A 19,411-nucleotide genomic window follows, 5' to 3' on the forward strand; every position below is an offset into this window, starting at 1 on the left:
AAACAGCGGTGAAGCTTCCCAGGAGAGGCCAGCCTAACAAAATTACTCCAAGAGCACATAGGCAACTCATCTGAGAGCTCATTAAAGAACCCAGAACACCATGTTAAAAACATCTAAAGGTCAGAGTTCATGATTCACAATGACAAAGAGACAAGACAAAAATAGCACCCATGGGAGAGTCCCAAGAAGTAAACAGCTGCTGATCAAAATGGAAACAAAGACTCATCTCACATTTACCAAAAATCGTCTTGATGATCCCAAAGGCTTTTGGGAAAAGATTCTGTGGACTGATGAGAGAAAATTTGAACTTCTTGGAAGCTTTGAGTCCCATTACAGCCGGCATAAACCTAGGCCCAGTCAAAATCTGCACTTAAATCTGATTGAGATGCTTTGGCATAACCTTAAACAGGTCAATCATGCTCAAACTCTCCTGGCTGAATTAAAATAATTCTGCAAAGAAGAGTGAGCCAACATTCTTCCACAGCAGTATGAAAGATTCATTGCCAGTTATTGCAAATGCATGATTGCAGTTCTTGCTGCCAAGGCTGGCGCAACCAGTTATTGGGTTTAAGCAGCAACTGCTTTTTCACGTATTGTCAGGTAGAGTTGGATAGCTTTTTTCCCTTAATAATTGAACTTATCATTTAAAAACTGTATTTTTTTATTTCTTTGGGTTATCTTTGTCCAATATTAACATTAAGTGTGAAAACGATGGAAGAAACTGAGAAGTCAGGAAGATTTTTCACACCTCTGACCTGAAAGATCACTGCAGCCCTCAAACTTGAACAGTCAGATGAGACAATTTGTCTAAAAACAATCACTAAATCTGCAAAACGCAGATTCACCTACATATAAAATGCATTTGACGGTTAGTCTGGAATACTGTGTTTGGATTTAACAATACCCAGAAGTTGAGCGATTGGAGGCAGAATTTTAGGAGTTGTTAAGTAGTTAATTGGAATATTTTGTGTAGACATGTCTAACTTTAAAGGTTTTGTCTTTAAACACTTGTCAGTTTCAGTGCTGTACTGTAGCTCTAATCGGTGGCATTTGAGGCCTCAGCAAATCAGAAAGAAAGGATTGGTTTGTCTCTACGATGTCAAGTCTTAATATACGTTACATTCACTGATTTTAAGACAGATGGAAACAGATTTCCAAACTGAGCTGTGACATCGTATCCAGTGTAGCAGTTGACGAAAAACCCAGCATGTACTTCCTCTCGACTCTAAAAACCTGTCAGTCTGCATAAGAAGTAAGATCTGTGCTGTAGCCTGCGGCAGAGGCAGAGGCTTGGATGCTGCAGCTCAGAACAAACTCACATATACAGAACTATTTGGAGGAGAAGAGGAGGACAGCTTCTCCATAAACGACAGCTCCTCTTTGATCACTGAGAGCCTTTGGCTTAACTATCCCTTCCTCTGCCCTTTTTTTTTTTGTAAATCTTGGATGAAACAGTTGATACTGCAACACATTAAGAACATAAACTCTGTCCAGCAGCAAAAGACTCATGGAGAGAATCAGAATTTAGACACTAGCACTCATGCAGGTGGATTATACGACAACTGCAAGCATTCATCTGCTAGAAGCGATCCTGGAACACGTTTAACCTGCCCTCCAAGAAACGTTAGATGACTTATCGATCAATGATGCTTAAAACTGTGATTGCAACCACCAAGCTCTGATAAGTTCATATATTGATGGACGCTGGCACACTTTTTTATTATCTTAGCTGTGTACACAACACATATTCAAGCTACAGCTGCATGATAAAGGGTTAAAGTGCAAATGCAGACTCCTGCATTACCTCTTCCATACAAAACTGCCCTAATTTTCACTTTGAACCTCCAACATGTTGAAAACTGAACTGAGCCTGGTTCTTCCTATTAAAAGGGAGTTTTTCCTTCCCACTGTCGCCTAGTACTTGCATAGGGGATTGTTTGATTGTTAAGGTTATCTCTGTATTATTGTAGGGTCTTTACCTTACAATATAATATGCCTTAAGGTGACTGTTATGATTTGGCACTCTGGCAAAACCGAATTGAAACCCCCCCCCAAAACATTTTAATTTAAACTGATCCTTTACCTGGACACTGACTCTCATACAAATCAAAGATCTTGCACATCATCTTATTATTATGCCATTTATTCTGACTTTCCAGTTAAAATTACCAGTGACAATCATATTTGTGTTTCAAAGTGCTTCTTCTTGTCTTTCAGCTCATTTTCAGGATCATTGCCTATCGTCTTGGGCAAAGCAAGAACAAATCCTCTAAGGTGGCACACAGACAAAACAACAAGCACAATGAGTCACTACTCACTTGTCTTTGGGGTCTTCAAAGCCCTGCAAGAGAGAAAGGACAACAGGAAATAGGATTTTTAGAGCAGCGTGTGGTAAAGGTGTTTAATCTTTTCAAACCAGATTGGTTCTGCTTTCTTTTTCTTTACAGCTAAACGCTCTTTTAATACAACTCAGAACAATCACATCAACATATCTGGTGATTCACTCAATGAAAGCATTTTTAAAATGATAAAATGAATAACAAAGCAAAAACATCCAATGTTCTGCAATATTTAGAAGTTGTCATTCTACATTAAATATCTGTCATTCTGCAATGTTTGGACTAAACTGCTTGACGATCAGTGTGTGCTCTGGCTGTTCTGACGGTGATTTAGAACAATTTTTTCAGAGACTTCACAGATAACAGCCCAAGCAATCTCCCAAGACATCTTCAGCTAATGAAAGGTACCTCAGCAACAACAACCCCCCAACACACACACACCCCACACCCACCCTTCGGACGAGTTATATCACTACAGTGGTTTAGATCCTTCCTGTGATTTTCGGGATTTATATACACCGCTTAGAGGCGGTTATTGCTTCGGTTGAACCTTGCTACAAATTATTTTAATTTTCTAATTTTCCTTTTCAAACTACATTAAGGAGCCTCAGCCTATCATCATTCCTCTGATTGAAGCTTGTTCAATTTAACTTCACAAATAATGAGCAACCGCAACGCTGCCATTAGACAGCTATTGGGGGGCCTGATGACATAATAATTACCCTGAGCCAAATGAAAAATACGCTTACAGGGAAAGGTTCGCTGTGGCTGGAAACCAGCAGACACGGGGGGGAAAAAAAATCACCCAGATCACTTCAGGTATGAACCGAATAAAAGACATTTGCATCTAACTCAGCTCAAGATTTGGACCGTTCACCCACTGTCAGCTCTATTCGGCGAGAAATGACGGCTATGATTGACGTGAAATTAAACATTTTTGGTAGGTTTTGAGTTTTTCAGCAGAGATAAACCGACAGAATGAGCAAAATAAGAAAGATGTAAGAAGTGGAGGCTTTGTTGTCGAGCAGAGGTAAACAAGACAAGTTTCAAATGTTATTTTCACCCGTTTGAAATGCAAAGATAGAATATGTCTATAAACAAACAGATGCAAAGCACACAACTTTAACACTTTGGGTGAACTGTCCTGCAAAACGATACAGTGTGCTGTGTCATGGAAAAAAATGTAATATATTTTTTAACCTGTTTTTCATTATGAAGTCACATTAATCATATTTTGTTACTCAGTTTATACTATGTTCAGATTGTCACTGTCATTAAACTGTTTGGCCATATTACAGCATTACAGAATACCAGCTTGTAGATATTCAAATTGCTCTACCTCCCTCTTGTGGTGAAACACACAAATGACTATGCTGAAGAAATATTCAGCACAGCTAACCCCTGCATGAAAGTAAGGGGGAAAAAAATCAAATAGGAAAAAGTGAAAGGTAAAAACGAAATTATTTGCATTCCTGCCTGCTCCACTGCTTCCTGTTTGCAAAAGCAAGAGGCTGAATGGGCAGCAGGAGTAGAAGTACATGTGTAAAATCCTGAATACCTCCAAAGTCCATTCTGTGTCTGACAGACATAACCAGGTTTCCTCCCGGTCATATAAAAACCCTCCCTCATGCTCTCTGTGCATATTTGATTCCTTATTCTTTACAGCTCTGTTTCAAAGCTCGCTCCAGAGCTTGCTGTGATTAATGAAGACTATGGAGGTATGAAGATATGGGGTGAGAGAGTAATAGGCAGAAAGAAAACTGAGGCTGACAATGAAGGAAGGCAGAGCTGCAGCAAATAAAGTTGATGTCAAAGCGTTCATGTTTCTGCAAACTTTTATAGGACTTTGGTGACACACTCATCTGATATTAGGAAAGAAAAACAACGCAGCTGCTGATGTGATGTCAGGACGAGTAATTGAACGTAGTCATCCAGGACGATGAGAGATAAGATGATTTTTGTGCTGAGCAGCCTTAGCTCTAAGTGCCAGAAGGATCCAATGTAAATCAATGCAGCATTAATTTGATGTTGTTTCTTTTTTTATGTGCACACTTGTTGTAGCATTTATGCTACACAGAGCTCCAAGTCAGCTACAGAGCCCCCTGTGGGTCACATAAAAATACAGAAAGTAATACTTAACTGTGCAGACAGTTTATTTTAATGAAAAGTAATCGTTTTAAAGCAGAACTGATGTTTCTTTCAAAATAAAAGCACACTGGTTAATACGGTCAATGGGGAGTTTGCATGTTCTCTCTGTACCTGGCGAACTCTCCTGTGCATTGCCTCGGTCCAGATGCTGTACCCCAAGTTGTTTCCAATGCTTTGGTCAGAGTGGGATTGTTACAAAGAACTAAGATGTAGAAAAGGGTGTTTGTATATTCACGAGAGAGGTAAGCTTATTGTTCTGTCTGGCTGTGCTCACAACCTGACATTACACTCATTTAGTAGACAGATCGATCCAAAATAACTTTTATAAAATGTGCTCAACCTACCTATAAACATGACCTAAATATTATTATAAAATATTTGTATCTGTTCTCATTCTATATGTCTGACATCAACCATTAAAGTGGTATTCTTGTTTTTTTTAGTCGTGCATCTCTATAACACTGAGTTCAGTACTTCCTTATGTCCAGATTTTGATTTTCCCGCATTGGAAGTGAATAAAAATATCCCACTGAAAGCTAAAAGATTTGCAACAAACGGCAAACTACAACTGTAAAGCAGCCTTTCCATTACAAAAGTGCAGTTCATTGATGATGCCACAAGCTGAGCAGGACTTAATAGGATGAGAAAACTACAGAAGCAGAAAAAAAAGCTGTGCTTGCTGTTATCTTTTCTGTTGTGGTTATCAGATTGATTCATCTTGTTATGTGGAACTAAAAGAAAAGGCAGATCTCGTTCTCTCTCTGAGATGTTCCCAAGCATAGCAAGATATTACAAGAAAAAAACAAACCCGTTTTGCTTCTTGTGATCACGAGATGCGTGCGGACAGCTTGGTAGCCGTGAAGACGACCTGGCTGTTTGATTCAGGGACTAAGTACGGGTTTGTTCTCCGGGGCGCTACAATTGATAGATTAGATCAACACTGAATTTTCTGTATTACAAAGGTGAGAAGGCTCAGCAAGAATAAAACACACGCTGCTACTTTTAAGTGGAGTAGAGATTAATCAGCCTGATGCACGTCAATAATAGGCTAATTATATGCATGACCCATGAGGACAACAGCACAGGGAAGAAAAAACCCTTTTCATTCCTCATGTCAATGAAATCATTAACTTGTTATTGCGGGAAAACCAGATTTGCTTTACAAGATATTTAACTGCTTTTCACATGATAACATCAGAACAAGCTGTTCTGATCTGATCTGAGAGAAAACTGCTCTTGATGTGAAAAAAATGATGGGATTCACCTTTTAATAGATACTTTTTGTGAATATTACCAATTTTAAAATAAAGCGTGTAGAACAGAATCCATTTCCCCAATATATAACAGCGCACATGTTGCCTGGACTTCATCGTCCTCTTTCCTGCCATAGATACAGTGAGAGGTGAGTGGATTGGGGATATAAGAAAAACAGGCATAGGTGCATCCATTCGCCAAGTGAGTCACTACATGCAGGCTCGGCTCAGCAGGAAGTGCTACGGTACGTAAATAACAATCAGTCTCGGTGAGGTTCCATCTCTCTGCCGTTGCTACATTTCCCGCTTAACTGCGGCCGCCTACATGTTGCTGTTGTCCCCCTTGCACGAGTGCTCCTGAGAGCCTCTTGGATCCAGGGGTAAGGTGTGAGAGGCGAAGTGAGCTGCTGCTTACCAGGACTGCAGATCTCAGGATTATTGTATTAACAACAGGTTGGCTTCATCACCAAATGAGAGCCAAGATGTGATATTGGCAGGAGAGTCACCTGGCTTTAGCACTCCAACAACACCAAAAACAGCAGCACTACAAAGCAGACCATTAGAATGCTTTTAATCTATCGATAAACATTTGTTTAAAAAAATCTTGTCTTACCATCCTCTTCAGATCTTTGGAGATCTGATTTCCACCTAAATGGTTGTAAAAGGGACGGTCGGTCCAGTGTCCACTGTTGTGGGTGACAGAGTTGGTCCTCTGCCGGTTCATTTTGGCAATCATGGCCTTTTCCTCTTTCTGTAAGACAGAAAAAGCAAAGACAGGTTTTAGAAATAAAATTTACACATACAAGTTCACACATTTTGCGAGAGTTATAATAACATATTTTAGGATTCATCACCTTTTATCAACTGCAAATTATATACTTGTGAATATCTCTTCTATCCAATAAGATAACGTTATCTCACAGTGCTGGCATGATTATCAGTCGTGCCAACACTGTCACCAAAACCTGCCATGAATGTTGCCTTAAGACGGAGTCATCTGCTACCAGTTTGTGAATGAAAGTGGTGAATCTGGGAATTCCATGTAATCGGTTTCTAAAAAAAAGCAATTAATTGGGACAAATCATCAAAAATCGAGCCTTGCTCCTGAATTAGGAAGTAGCTGTGTCAAGCTAAGCGTGTCCAGTGCTGAATGATTTTATTTGGTTGATGTAGGTTTGTTTGTCTGACACTATCTGAGTATGGGGGAACATAAAATAAACCCTCTTTTTACGGTATTCCCAGAGTATTTAAATGCAAAAATAAGCACACTCCTTGTGGAAAGCCTTCCTGTTACAGCTGCAACGGTTGGTCCACATCATATTTAAACCCTATGGATTAAGAAAGGAAAATATGAAGGCAGATGAGCAAATCCTTATAGCAACGTTGAATGTCACATGACTTTCTCTGTGTTTGGTCACAGTTGATTATTGGAAATGTTTTAGATTAGCCCTTGCTAACTCTGATACATTTATAACAATGCACATCATCCTTGTTAATAATAAACAAGTAAAATAAGAAAAAATAAAAGAAATGAACAGGGGAAGTCAGCAAATTTGTAAGCAGATGATGATAAGGATGAAGGGCAGGGGAGGAAAAGAGAGCCTCATTTTTCATTATGCCTCTTTGTAGCATAACAGCCGCTACTTTGGTACAAAGAGGTGTGTGTGTGTGTGTGTGTGGATGCTGGAGTTCGAGCCAGGAGTGGTGGGATCATGATGTGAATGGCTTCACCGACATAGATTTCATCCAAATATTTCAAATGTCGAGGGCCACTTTTAACTACGTCCGACAGCCAATTTCAACGAGACTCTCGTGGCAAGACATTCAGATGAGGCGGCTGATGTAACAGTTACATGACCTGGACTGACATCACACAGGAGACAAAACCATATTATATTTTTGCACACATGGAAGTGGCCCAGGTCAAATATATATCAGAAAAATATCAGAGGGTAATCTTCTCCTAAATGCAGAAGAAGTAAAAACATCCACCAAGTGTAAAACTGTTACACTGATGAAAAATATTCCTTTTCTCCTTCTGGTGTTGTGTTAAAAGCTGGTTTCCTGAGATGGTAATCTCTAGTCATTTTATTTCTTTTTACTTTTATTTCTAGATCTGCATCCTGGCTTTAGGATGTATTCACAAAAAAAAAGAAAGAAAAGATAAAAGTAACCAAAATAATTAGACTGCACAATCTTCCTTCTGTCTCCCAGCAATGAGCAGCAAAATAAGAAGACAATATCACTTCACATGATATGCTATCTATAGTCGCAGCTTGTGATGATGCTGGAGGACAGACAGCTGATAAAAGTCTGGTCATAAACAAACTTGAGCTCACGCAGCGAAGCAGAGACGAACTCACTCTTGGATGAAACAGATTCCCGGTTTATAACACAGACGATAAAACGATCAGTTTTTCAGATTCTGTGATCTAGAGAAATGTCACATACGGTGATTCAGTGGAATTCTGGGATGTTACATTATACTTTTTCAACCTTGACAGACGTGTGCCGTTGACCCTTGACCTCATCTTTAAATCGTGTCAGGCTAATTTATTACATTATATAGGTCAACAATGGGTTTCCTTGAAATTTAAAATTATTATTGAAAAATTCTGCAGCTACTAAATGTCAAACAGGAGTAAAAAGACATAAGAGCCATAAGAATAAACAATAATGTGTCCCACTATAAGCCATAAATTACAGCTCACAGAGTTTCTTTTCTGCCCCCTCGTGTTTAATAATCAGTTAATGCCACTTTAAATCACTTTAATGTATTTTTGATGTATATAGTTGTACTATAAACAGTAATAAGTGAAATACCCTTTTCTGACTGCAGCCCACAATGAGGTAGGTTTCTATGTTGTGCTTCTTCAGGTAGGCATTTCTTTCTCCTCCTGTTCCCGGTTCCACATCATAGTCCCCATTCAGGTAATTCAGAGTGGCTTTAGTTATATGGATGCGCCTAAAATGAGAACCACACACACACACACACACACACATTGATTATTCAGACACTGTATATTCATATCTACAACTCTGTGGGCTGTTAAATATAACAGTTTTAGCAAAATTGGTTACAACTCTATTTGGCAAACCCAGCTTTTGTTGATAGTGGAAAATATAAAACATTAAATGTTTAAATTGAGATATTTTAAACGTGAAAAATATTAGCACATTTTTCATTAAACATCTCAAAATAAGTTGGAGCGGGGGAAACAAAAACGCTGAAAATGTAAGTGTTACTAAAAAGCAACAGCTGGTTATCAAAGAACATCTTCAGAGTTTCTCAGAAGTGAGGATGAGCAAAGCTTCAGCGATGTGCAATAAGTTGTAACCATGAAATCACTGCATGGGCTTAGGAGGCATTGTTACTCGTCCCATTGATACATGCTTGCTAAAGTGTTTTTACGCAAAGAAGAAGCCACATATGATCATCCAGAAACACTGCTGTCTTCTCTTAAAAATGTACTGAGACGAAATGGAAAACTGTTCTGTGGTTGGGTGAATCAAAATTTGAAATTCTCTTAGGAAAACAGTGACACCACATCCTCTCGGCTAAAGAGGAGAGGAACCCTCCACCTTGTTATCAGCACTCAGTTCCAAATACTTAATCTCTGCCGGTAAAACTCCAGCTGGTCCTCCTCAGTTCCCAGACGGTTGTTAAAAGAAGAGGGGATGCTACACAAGTGGTAAATGTTTTTAGACGTTTTGCTCCTAACAAATGTTAAATGAACTAATACTTTGGCACATGCCACATTTTCTCAACATAAACAGGTTTATCACATTTGCAGATGATTCAATTATTTATATTCTTTAAGTTTTACACAACATCCCAACTTTTTTTAGAGTAGGGCAGTCTGAACTTGAATATCATTGGAGAGACATACCCTGCTTTGCCCCCAGCTTCCATCTGATTTGCTAGCGTGACATCGTTGGACCAGACATCAAACTGCCACTTCCTGAGCCCCAGCACCCCACAGTGCACTCTGCCACTGTGGATGCCCACTCGCATGTTGACGTTTACCCCAGTCACCTCCCGTACCAGCCTGCAAATAAAAACAGATAGCATTTTTAAGAGATAATTTACAAGTTAAGCTTTTTCGTCACCAGTGTGTTGATGTTAGGGTATCCCAGGGATCACCTTTTTTTCCAGTGCATCTTATATCTCTGCTTTTGCTTGCAAGCAACTTCCTGTTTCATCATTTTAATCCCTACATGCATACCGGATCGTTTTGACAGAGTTGTCCGTAAACTCATAAATGTCCATATATGTCATCCAACACTTTGGGAATCATAACTTTCATAAACGAATGCCTGCATAAAACTGAAATCCAGGTTACATGCTACGAAGAAAATGGAAATTATGTGATTTGGGTGAAATTGCTCTTTAACAGCAAATGTATTTCATTTTTCTGCAACAAGAAGGACAACCACAGACATTTAGCCTAATCTGAGGATTATTAATCTGACTCAACAATAATCATCTTAAAAACTGACAGAGAATATTTCTGACTGTGAAGTTGCAAAGAGGCACTGACAACAGCTGACAACATGGTCACAAACTGTTTTTAATGGTTTCTGGAAATAAAGTGATGTTATTCATTACTACTTTCATATGTGGCAAAGTACAGGGTGGGCCATTTATATGGATACACCGTAATAACATGGGAATGGTTGGTGATGTTAAAGTTCTGTTTGTGGCACATTAGTATATGTGAGGGGGCAAACTCCTCAAGATGGGCCGTGACCATGGTGGCCATTTAGAAGTCGGCCATCTTGGATACAACTTTTGTTTCTTCAATAGGAAGAGGGCCATGTGACACATCAAACTTATTGGTAATGTCACAAGAAAAACAATGGTGTGCTTGGTTTCAATGTAACTTTATTCTGTCATGAGTTATTTAAAAGTTTCTCTTTGTTCACAGCCATTGACATGTCGAAGAGGTTAACACGTGAGGAGCGGATCGAAATCGTGTTGATATCTGGTGAACGCAGTAACCGGGTCATTGCAGCAGATTTCAATGCAAGACACCCTACGAGACCACCCATCTCCCATGCTACAGTTAGCAAACTGCTTGCTAAGTTTTGTTAAACTGGTTCAGTGTTGGATTTGCCAAAATGTGGACGCAAGAAAACTGTCACTAATGAGGAAACATCAGTGGCTGTCCTAGCTTCATTCAGCAAGAGCCCACAGCGTAGCACTCGCCGCATGTCACTGGAGAGTGGCATTAGTCGAACATCCCTTCGGCGGATATTAGCTACTCAGAAATGGCTCCCTTACAAACTCCAGCTACTGCAGCATCTCAACGAGGATGACCCAGATCGGCCACAGAATTTGCAGAATGGGCAAAACAAAAATTGGAACAGGACCCTCAGTTCACGCAGAAGATTTTGTTCAGTGATGAGGCAAACTTTTATGTGAATGGTGAAGTTAACAAACAAAACCACCGCTATTGGTCTGACACTAACCCACATTGGATGGATCCCTCCAAGACTGCTGGAACAACAAAAGTGATGGTTTGGTGTGGTATATGGGGTACAACGATAGTGGGTCCATTCTTCATCAATGGAAACCTCAAGGCCTCTGGATATTTGAAATTGCTACAAGATGATGTGTTTCCCTCTTTATGCACTGAAGCTGGCACGTTCCCTGAGTTCTTCCAGCAAGATGGTGCACCACCACATTATGGGTGCCAGGTCCGAGCATTCCGAGATGAACAGTTTCCTGGAAAGTGGATTGGTCGTCGTGGGCCAGTTGAATGGCCCCCAAGGTCTCCTAATCTGACCCCCTTAGACTTTTATCTTTGGGGTCATCTGAAGGCAATAGTCTATGGTGTGAAAATACGAGATGTGCAGCACCTGAAACTACGGATACTGGATGCCTGTGCTGGCATTTCTCCTGTGGTGTTGCTATCAGTGTGTGAAGAGTGGGAGAAGAGGGTTGCATTGACAATCCAACACAATGGGCAGCACATTGAACACATTTTATAAGTGGTCAGAAACTTGTAAATAACTCTTCTTGTGACATTACCAATAAGTTTGATGTGTCACATGGCCCTCTTTCTATTGAAAAAACAAAAGTTGTATCCAAGATGGCCGACTTCTAAATGGCCACCATGGTCACCACCCATCTTGAGGAGTTTGCCCCCTCACATATACTAATGTGCCACAGACAGGACTTAAATATCAGCAACCATTCCCATGTTATTACGGTGTATCCATATAAGTGGCCCACCCTGTATATGGAACATCAAATATAACTAAAACTGCATCTGGAAATCATCCATTTATTCATTTGCCCCACCTCTGTCTGCTATGTGCACATATTTAAGCATTTTAATTACAGCCACAGATGCCTTGTTACAGTCAGGGGGCAACTTACGAGATAGCCTCTATCATGTCCAGCCCCATCTCCACACAGCAGTGGGCGTGGTCGGCCCTCGCCTCCGGCAGACCAGACACGCAGTAGTAGCAGTCTCCCAAAATCTTGATCCGCAGACAGTGGTTCTCCTGTCACGGGAAGCATGAGCACAAGAAAGAGCAACTTACTGGAGAGGTATCCTAGAAAATAAAGATGTTATTGCAATGGGTTTTAGAGTTACTTCACTTTTATGCAATTCACCGATGGTGGGAGACCTTTGGGAGCCAGTGAAACAAAGACACACAGCTATAACTGGATCCACCTTATGATATCCTCTCTTCATCTTTCACCTTACTATAGTATCTTGCAATTCAGTGGACAAAATACCTCAGTAGTTTCCAACTAAATCAAGTAGACAGAACTGAGGTAAGACAGGCCAAATCATATGACTGATAAATTATAACAAATAACAAAAGACTTCCTTTCCTGCTGTTGAATAAACTAATGATTTTTAAAGTTATTGTTGCACTGATAGAATAATTTCCTACCTAATCCTAAATATAAAACTTTTTACCAGAGTTCAGCTCAATGTTTTGTTTGTATATTCATGAACTTATTAGAAGCTATGAAAACCTGGTACTCAATTTCTTCATCCCCTTACTGGGACTTGTGCATTATTATAAATGTGATCTATTTTTCATTAGTGAAACAAAAACTGACAAAATCAATGTGATCAAACTAATAAAATCCCAAAAGTTCATCTTTTAGACATCTTTAGAATTTGGACAGCACGGCTAAAAAAAAGTCCACCAGCTGTTTCCTGTGACCGCTAACTGCACAGTGATGATTTTGTTTGTTTCTTTTGACATTCAACAGTCATCTTTAAATCATTCCACTGGATTTAGATCAAGATCAGATTTTCCACAAATTATCCTTTTCTTTCTCTTGATTTGTTAAGCTTTGGGTGATGGCCTGCTGCCCTGACAGAATAAATAAATAAATAAAAATAAAAATCTTAATATCAGTTTGCTTTCATGTGATTGGAACTCCCCGAGGAAAGAAATTAGCCTCAAACCATGATGACCCTTCCTCTATGCTTTACACTTTCGAAGATTTTGTTTGTAGTTTGTAAATCTGCCCAACTATCTTTTATACATTTGTGATGTGATGATACCAAAATGTTTTAGTACACATTTCTGATGGTGTTTGGCTTTTAGTCCTTGTTTCTGTTTTTCTCCCCTGCTTCCCCTACAATGCTATGTAAAGTTCACGCCAAGATTTTTAGAGCTAAAACTAAACAAAACAATGAAACTAGATGAAAGAAGAAATAGCCTGAGATTGAGAATTTTTTTCTTTTGGCAAAACTTATTGTAACAACTTGCCTGACAAGTTTTTGATCCACATGTTTATTGAGACCATTACTGAGACTAGGAGTCAGTTGCTTTCAAAAAATTATCTATTTGTCATTCCAACACTTATGTCAATTTTCCTAAATTCTCTTTTATTAAATGAATGCAGAAATCCTGGTATTCCACAGAGTTCAGAAACTAGGATTTCCACAATAACCAAGTATAGATGCCTCACATTTGCCTTAAAACTTTTAACTTTTAGAATCATTTAACAGTGTGTGTGTTTGTTTCTGTGTGCGCATGTGTTTGTCTGTTGATCCTAAAGGCATAGGAGAATATAGTGTCTCGTGATGGCCACCTGAGTATCGCTCTAGCACATGGGACTGAGAAACTACAATGAGCTCCACTGTGTAAGAAGCACAGAAAGAGAATACGTGCGGCTGTGTGTGTCTTTGTGTGTTTGCAGAGACACAAGGTACCTCTGGCATGGACCTAAAAGTGTCAGTTGCAACCTGTCTGGTATATAATGCCGTTATTGGCGTTTCACTATGAAATATTAATTAGCTTTTCACCTTTTAGAAACAAATGGTATATATTGAGGTTTAGCTGAAAAAACAAAGATGTTTTTGTCTAAGAAAAAAGAAAAATCAATGTTCCTGAATGTGCGTCTATGAAACTGCGGTTCAGACATAAAACAGATGTTATGGTGTGCTTTCTAAACACTGGAACTCTGCGCTCACGTCTGTGTTCACAGCAGCATTCACTATGTATTTAATGACCTTTTCCAGCTGCCTCTAAGGTTACTTTACTAATTCCTGGTGTCTAAATACTGTGGACTACACATACATGCAGTTCTTGCACCTGTAACCAAACTGACCAAATCGATAATGATTTTCAGGCCAGCTGCAGAAAAGTATGAGTATTCAGTCTTTGTTAGAACTTGCCCGCACCGGCAGCATCAAAGATGATGCTTTTCTCTGAAAGCTTCATTCATTTTTAATGGAACACTGTGATCACTGAGCACGAGGGCTGCAGTTGCATTTGATTTGTTCTGAGTTTTCTGTATCAGGACCTCCTTTGTCTCCACGCGCTTAGAAATATTGTGGTGAATGCAGACCTGGAAAATAAGAACTATGCTGTTAAGCGCTATACCACCAATATTTTAGTAATACATTAACCAGAGAATGTATGAGTGTCCTACTGCATCCTTGGGGACACTTTGGGGAAGCTGGGAAATTTTGAAACTTTTGCTTTCACAGTATTTAAACAGTGGAGGAAATAATGATTTGATCCCCCGCTGAAGTTTGCTTGCTTACAAATAAATAAACAGTCTCTAATTTTTGTTGTAGTTTCATTTTCATAGAGAGTGACAGAATATCAACCAAAAATCCAGAAAAAAAGTACATTATATAAAATAAGTATTTGATCCCCAAGCAAAACTTGGTGGAGAAATCCTTGTTGACAAGCACAGCAGTCAGACATTTCTTGTAGTTGGTCGCCAAGTTTGCACAGAGGACGGTTTTTGGCTGACTCCTTTTTACAGAAATATTCTAAATCCTTTAAATTTCTTGGTTGCTGCTTGGCAACTGGAAGCTTTAGCTCCACAATTTACTTTAGTACTGAGGTCTGAAGACTCGCTCGGCCACCCTATGACCATCTTTAGCCACTCCACTGTTGCCATGGTACGCTTTGAGTCACTTTGGGTCATGCTGGAAGACTCATCCACGACCCATCTTCAGTGTTCTCATCCAAGATTTTACGGTACATGGCCCTGTCCGCTGGGCCCTCCGTGCGATGACGTCGTCCTGTATTCTTAGCAGGAAAAACAGTACAAAGCATAATGTTTCCACCTCTGTGCTTGACTGTGGGGATAGTGTTCTGTGGGTCATATTCAGCATTTCTCTTGCTGCAAACACAGTGGGTCAGGTTGATGCTGAAGAGCTCGATTTTGATTTAATCTGACAGCAGCACTTTCACCTTTTGTTGAGACTGAGGGATTTTCTGGTTGATATTGTGTCTACTCAAATATAATGGGCTGTTCCTTTCTTTGTCAGTGACCAAACTTATCCCAAAAATGATTTCCTCCTCTTTGTATATCATTCTTTTACTGCATTACTGAAATGATCCACTTTCACAAATGTAGTTTTGTACTTCAGGATAATGAAATTGGAGTCAGGTTTGTCTGACCACTAACAAATATCAGATAAAAGAATAAGGGCAAATATTTTCAGAATTAACACCCACTGGGCCTTTCGTTACACAGACATTTTTCCCCTGACCTCACATGCATCTCTTTTTCATACCTTAGCTCCTCTTTCTTACAGAGAATGCGAGCAAGAAGTGCACAGAGGAATCAAACAATGAAAAAGCCCCAGCTCCAACGGCAGCTTCAGGGGCCTCAGTTATTTTTATGTCCAAGTGTAGCATTTGTATGAGACATCCTTAGATGAAAACTACATATCCTCTCATCGCTTCTTGTCTCCTTAAAGCGAAATGAATAGAAGGTCCTGTCTGATTGCCGAGAAGAAATGAATTAGCCGTTAATTAATATCAGTGCTTTTCTAAGTTCTTTACTGTTTTCAGATTTGTAATTTGGATACATTTAAACTGTCCTCAAAATGAAAGAAACTTTTTTCTTTTATCATACCTATAGGAAGTGTGCATTGATGCATTTATCTGTCCTGCTATATTTTACATTTTTATTCTTCATATTTTGCAACAACACAGGCAGGAGCTGTTTAAGGCTATCACCCAGATTACACGGCTATCTTTCCTCTCTGTGTTGTTTACACATAAAAACCTGCAGGTCAGTGTCTGTTTAGTCAGAGGTGAGGGTGAGCTAAACACACACAAACAGACGAAGAGACATCAGATGAGACGAAGCACTTTGGCTGCATTCACCAACAATCAGGCAATGAGCCCCACTGTGGGTTCAGCTTTGTAGGACCTTACATATTATATATATATTATACTTCCATGTATGCTTGCACACGTTTCCAATGAATCACTGCAGCTATTTCTCATTTTCCTATCAAAAGACTTTTGCACAGCTCTTTACATATACATGCAAGCGATTACATCCTTACCGCTGCCAACTTGTCAAAGCGGGCGAACAGTTCATTGAGAGTCATCACCAGCTCCTGTGCTGTGCACTGCGATGCCAGACTGGTGAAACCCTCAATGTCCGCAAATAAGATGCTGCAGAAAGAAACACAAAGACAAAAGAGACAGAATTCATTCAGAAAAGCCTTTTTCTCATTCCCTGAATTCTCTATACTGAAGTGATTTCCCTGCTGACCACACTTTTACCTGAAGAGGCAGAAAAACAAGATACTGCATGCTAACAAAAATGAGCAAAGGGTATCTTTGAGTACTACTTTTCACATCCCTGTGATGAACTTCACTACAAAGTATAAATCCATGGAAATCCAGTGAAAGCTAAAATAATTCTTCTCTGGAGATATGTAGAAATGTTTTTGCAAACCACTAATGGCTTGTAAAGACTTGCAGGGTGACTGAAACAAATATCAACTATGTGTATGTCAAACATGTTGATGAGACTATGAAAGTATGCTCAATTCAGCTGTCAGGATGTAGGCTGGAAACAGGAATGAAATACAAAAGCAGGAGCGACAGGAGTACGCTTGTTCACGTAGCATTTGGAAAGCATAATTTTAGCTCTACTGCACCCTCCTCGAGGCTGCCATTGTAGCTACGACACTGTCGCTTTGCTGCTGCTCCACGTGTGATCTAAATAAGCTCTTATTGTTTGAACAAGTCAGAGGACTACCGGGAATCAAATCTCTGTGCCACCGGTGGCAAGGTCAGCATTATTCAGGACAAATCCCAAACTGATTTGGGATTGTGGGAATAATCTATTCCCACAGTGCAATCAGCACTGTGGGAATAGATTATCCTAAAAACAACTCCATGTTTGATTTCTAGCAGCTCGGGCCAGCATGACTTCAAGCCTTCTGAGCCCACATGTTCCATCCACAGTTCAATGAGTGTGACACTAAAATGCCCACAGGAGCGTGAGCGTGACCACTGGCGTCAGCCGTGTTCAGCGTATACCACACCTCTAGACAAATTGTCAGCTGTGGCGCTGAAGAGGATAAGCAAGTGTTGATGACAGACGGAAAGCAGTTTCGCAGCTTGGGTAAGAGCTTCTGTCTGTGTTTCAGTGTGACTCTAGTTCAACAGCATGAGTCTTTTATGTGTTATAAATAGTTGGTGGACAGCAACTGAGCTGTCATTGAGACAAAAGGTTCTATATATCAGTTTATGATTGGATAAGTTAGACGATAAAGTCATTTCACAACAAGTTTTCAAACTACACGGATGATGTGGCTACTAATAAAGCTCTGTAAGACTACACTCTGTTTACTTATATGCAATTCAAAATATGTGCCAATGCCGACAGCTGTTGTTTTTACTGAATTCACAAAGAAAAGTAATACAAAGCGTTCAAATGAATTGATGGAGATGGAGACGAGAGATTTCAAGATGTACCTTGGAGCCACTGATGCAGATGAAAGGTGTGAGACTGCGGCTGAGGGGGCTTTGCACAGTCATGTGTAATACAATGGCTTTAATCTGGAGTTTAAACGAGGTCTGTGCAAAGTGTGTGTGTTTGCATGTGCGTTTGTGAGAGAGAGAGAGTGTCTAATACATGTGGAGTAACTCTGAGCTTGCGAAAAGTTAGCTGGGAACAAGGTAAGATGATACAGCACAGGCCTTTCTGCGATTGAGGCATTTACTCTACTGACACTGGCACAACAGCGGGGCTGATGATCTCACCAGGCTGAACCACTGAAAGAAACAAGGACAAAGAGGCCAGGCTGGCAGATAGAGGCAGTAATAGGCTCGGCTTTAGCTCTGGGAGACAGCGAGATTGGCCTCACGTACACTCAGATAAAAGCCACGAAAAAGGCTTGTGAATGGCTGAAGTTGTTCTGTGAAACATCGTAACCCACAGAAAGTCTTGTTTCACGCTTGACATTTCTTTCTTCAATGAGTGTAGTTATTCTCTGATGTCCTCATGGGGTGAAACATGTGATGAACTTCATTACTCAAACTAAGGGGATGAGACCGTGCCTCGTGTGCTGCAAAAAACAATACTGCTTAGCAGGGTTTTTCTTGCAGCAGCTGTAACAAACACTCACTTAAGCTTAAAAAATACAACACATCTATCTCCTGCTTTAATCTAGGAGGGGAGGTGGGTGAACAGGCATGAACAGATTTTAGTGGATATAAATAGTTTTTATTCAGAGATTTTTTTATTTTTTATTATGACAGTCGTTCCCAATTTAATGCAAAGATAAACCTTGAAGGACAGCCTGGAATTTGCAGAGCTCAAAAAACCAAGTCCTGCAGGGCCTCTCAAATTCATTTTTATCCTTTTTTATGCTTTCTTTATAAGTGATTTAAGAACTGTTTTCTTTGCCTTCGCCTCAACAAGAAAAATATGAAAAATAAGAAAGAATAAAAGGATGCACACTGTGTTTTTCTTACCCGCTCCGAAAAGATGATTTCTGATTGATCCAAACTGCAACGTTTGAAGCTGACCTTTGCAGCACATCACTGCACTACGCTGCTTTTATTGCAATATAAACATGCAGTGTAATGTACACTTTATGACACACATGGGCTTGAGCCAGCTAATAACGCCCTGAAAGGAAAGCTAAACTAATCTTCTGTTAAAAATATCTGACTGAAATATGAAAAATCTGGCTAAAATCTGATGTTAGAAAATATTAGAGGAAGTGTTAAATGTTAAAAAAAAAACAGCCCCATATGGCATAACAGGTTTTTCACTCCAGAAAAAGGAGATGCTAATATTTAAAGTCGTTATAAAAACAAATTGTTACTTCAGTATGTACAGTCACTTACTACACTTGTAAACACCTGTTTAAATAATGCTCACAAAGGACTGTTTAAGAGAAGAAATCATATTTG

General features: G+C 39.6%; 1 protein-coding gene across 2 annotated transcripts in view; it reads right to left on the minus strand.

The window, feature by feature from the left end:
- The window catches only part of adcy5 (adenylate cyclase 5), a 95,508-nt gene that overhangs the window by 20,105 nt on the left and 55,992 nt on the right, over positions 1-19,411 (minus strand). For both annotated transcript variants that reach the window (XM_086267654.1, XM_086267653.1), the window contains exons 4-9: positions 16,540-16,651; positions 12,126-12,253; positions 9,631-9,789; positions 8,564-8,705; positions 6,354-6,491; positions 2,319-2,341 (exon numbers count right to left, since the gene is read on the minus strand). In XM_086267654.1, coding sequence (XP_086123780.1) covers positions 2,319-2,341; positions 6,354-6,491; positions 8,564-8,705; positions 9,631-9,789; positions 12,126-12,253; positions 16,540-16,651 — 702 coding nt within the window. The remainder of the gene's footprint in view (positions 1-2,318; positions 2,342-6,353; positions 6,492-8,563; positions 8,706-9,630; positions 9,790-12,125; positions 12,254-16,539; positions 16,652-19,411) is intronic.

Source organism: Aulonocara sp. 'chitande type north' Nkhata Bay, linkage group LG16 (genome assembly GCF_057382095.1).
Source record: "Aulonocara sp. 'chitande type north' Nkhata Bay isolate Kocher_YH1m ecotype deep benthic linkage group LG16, A_spYH_male_GT1.1, whole genome shotgun sequence".
Lineage (NCBI taxonomy): Eukaryota > Metazoa > Chordata > Actinopteri > Cichliformes > Cichlidae > Aulonocara > Aulonocara sp. 'chitande type north' Nkhata Bay.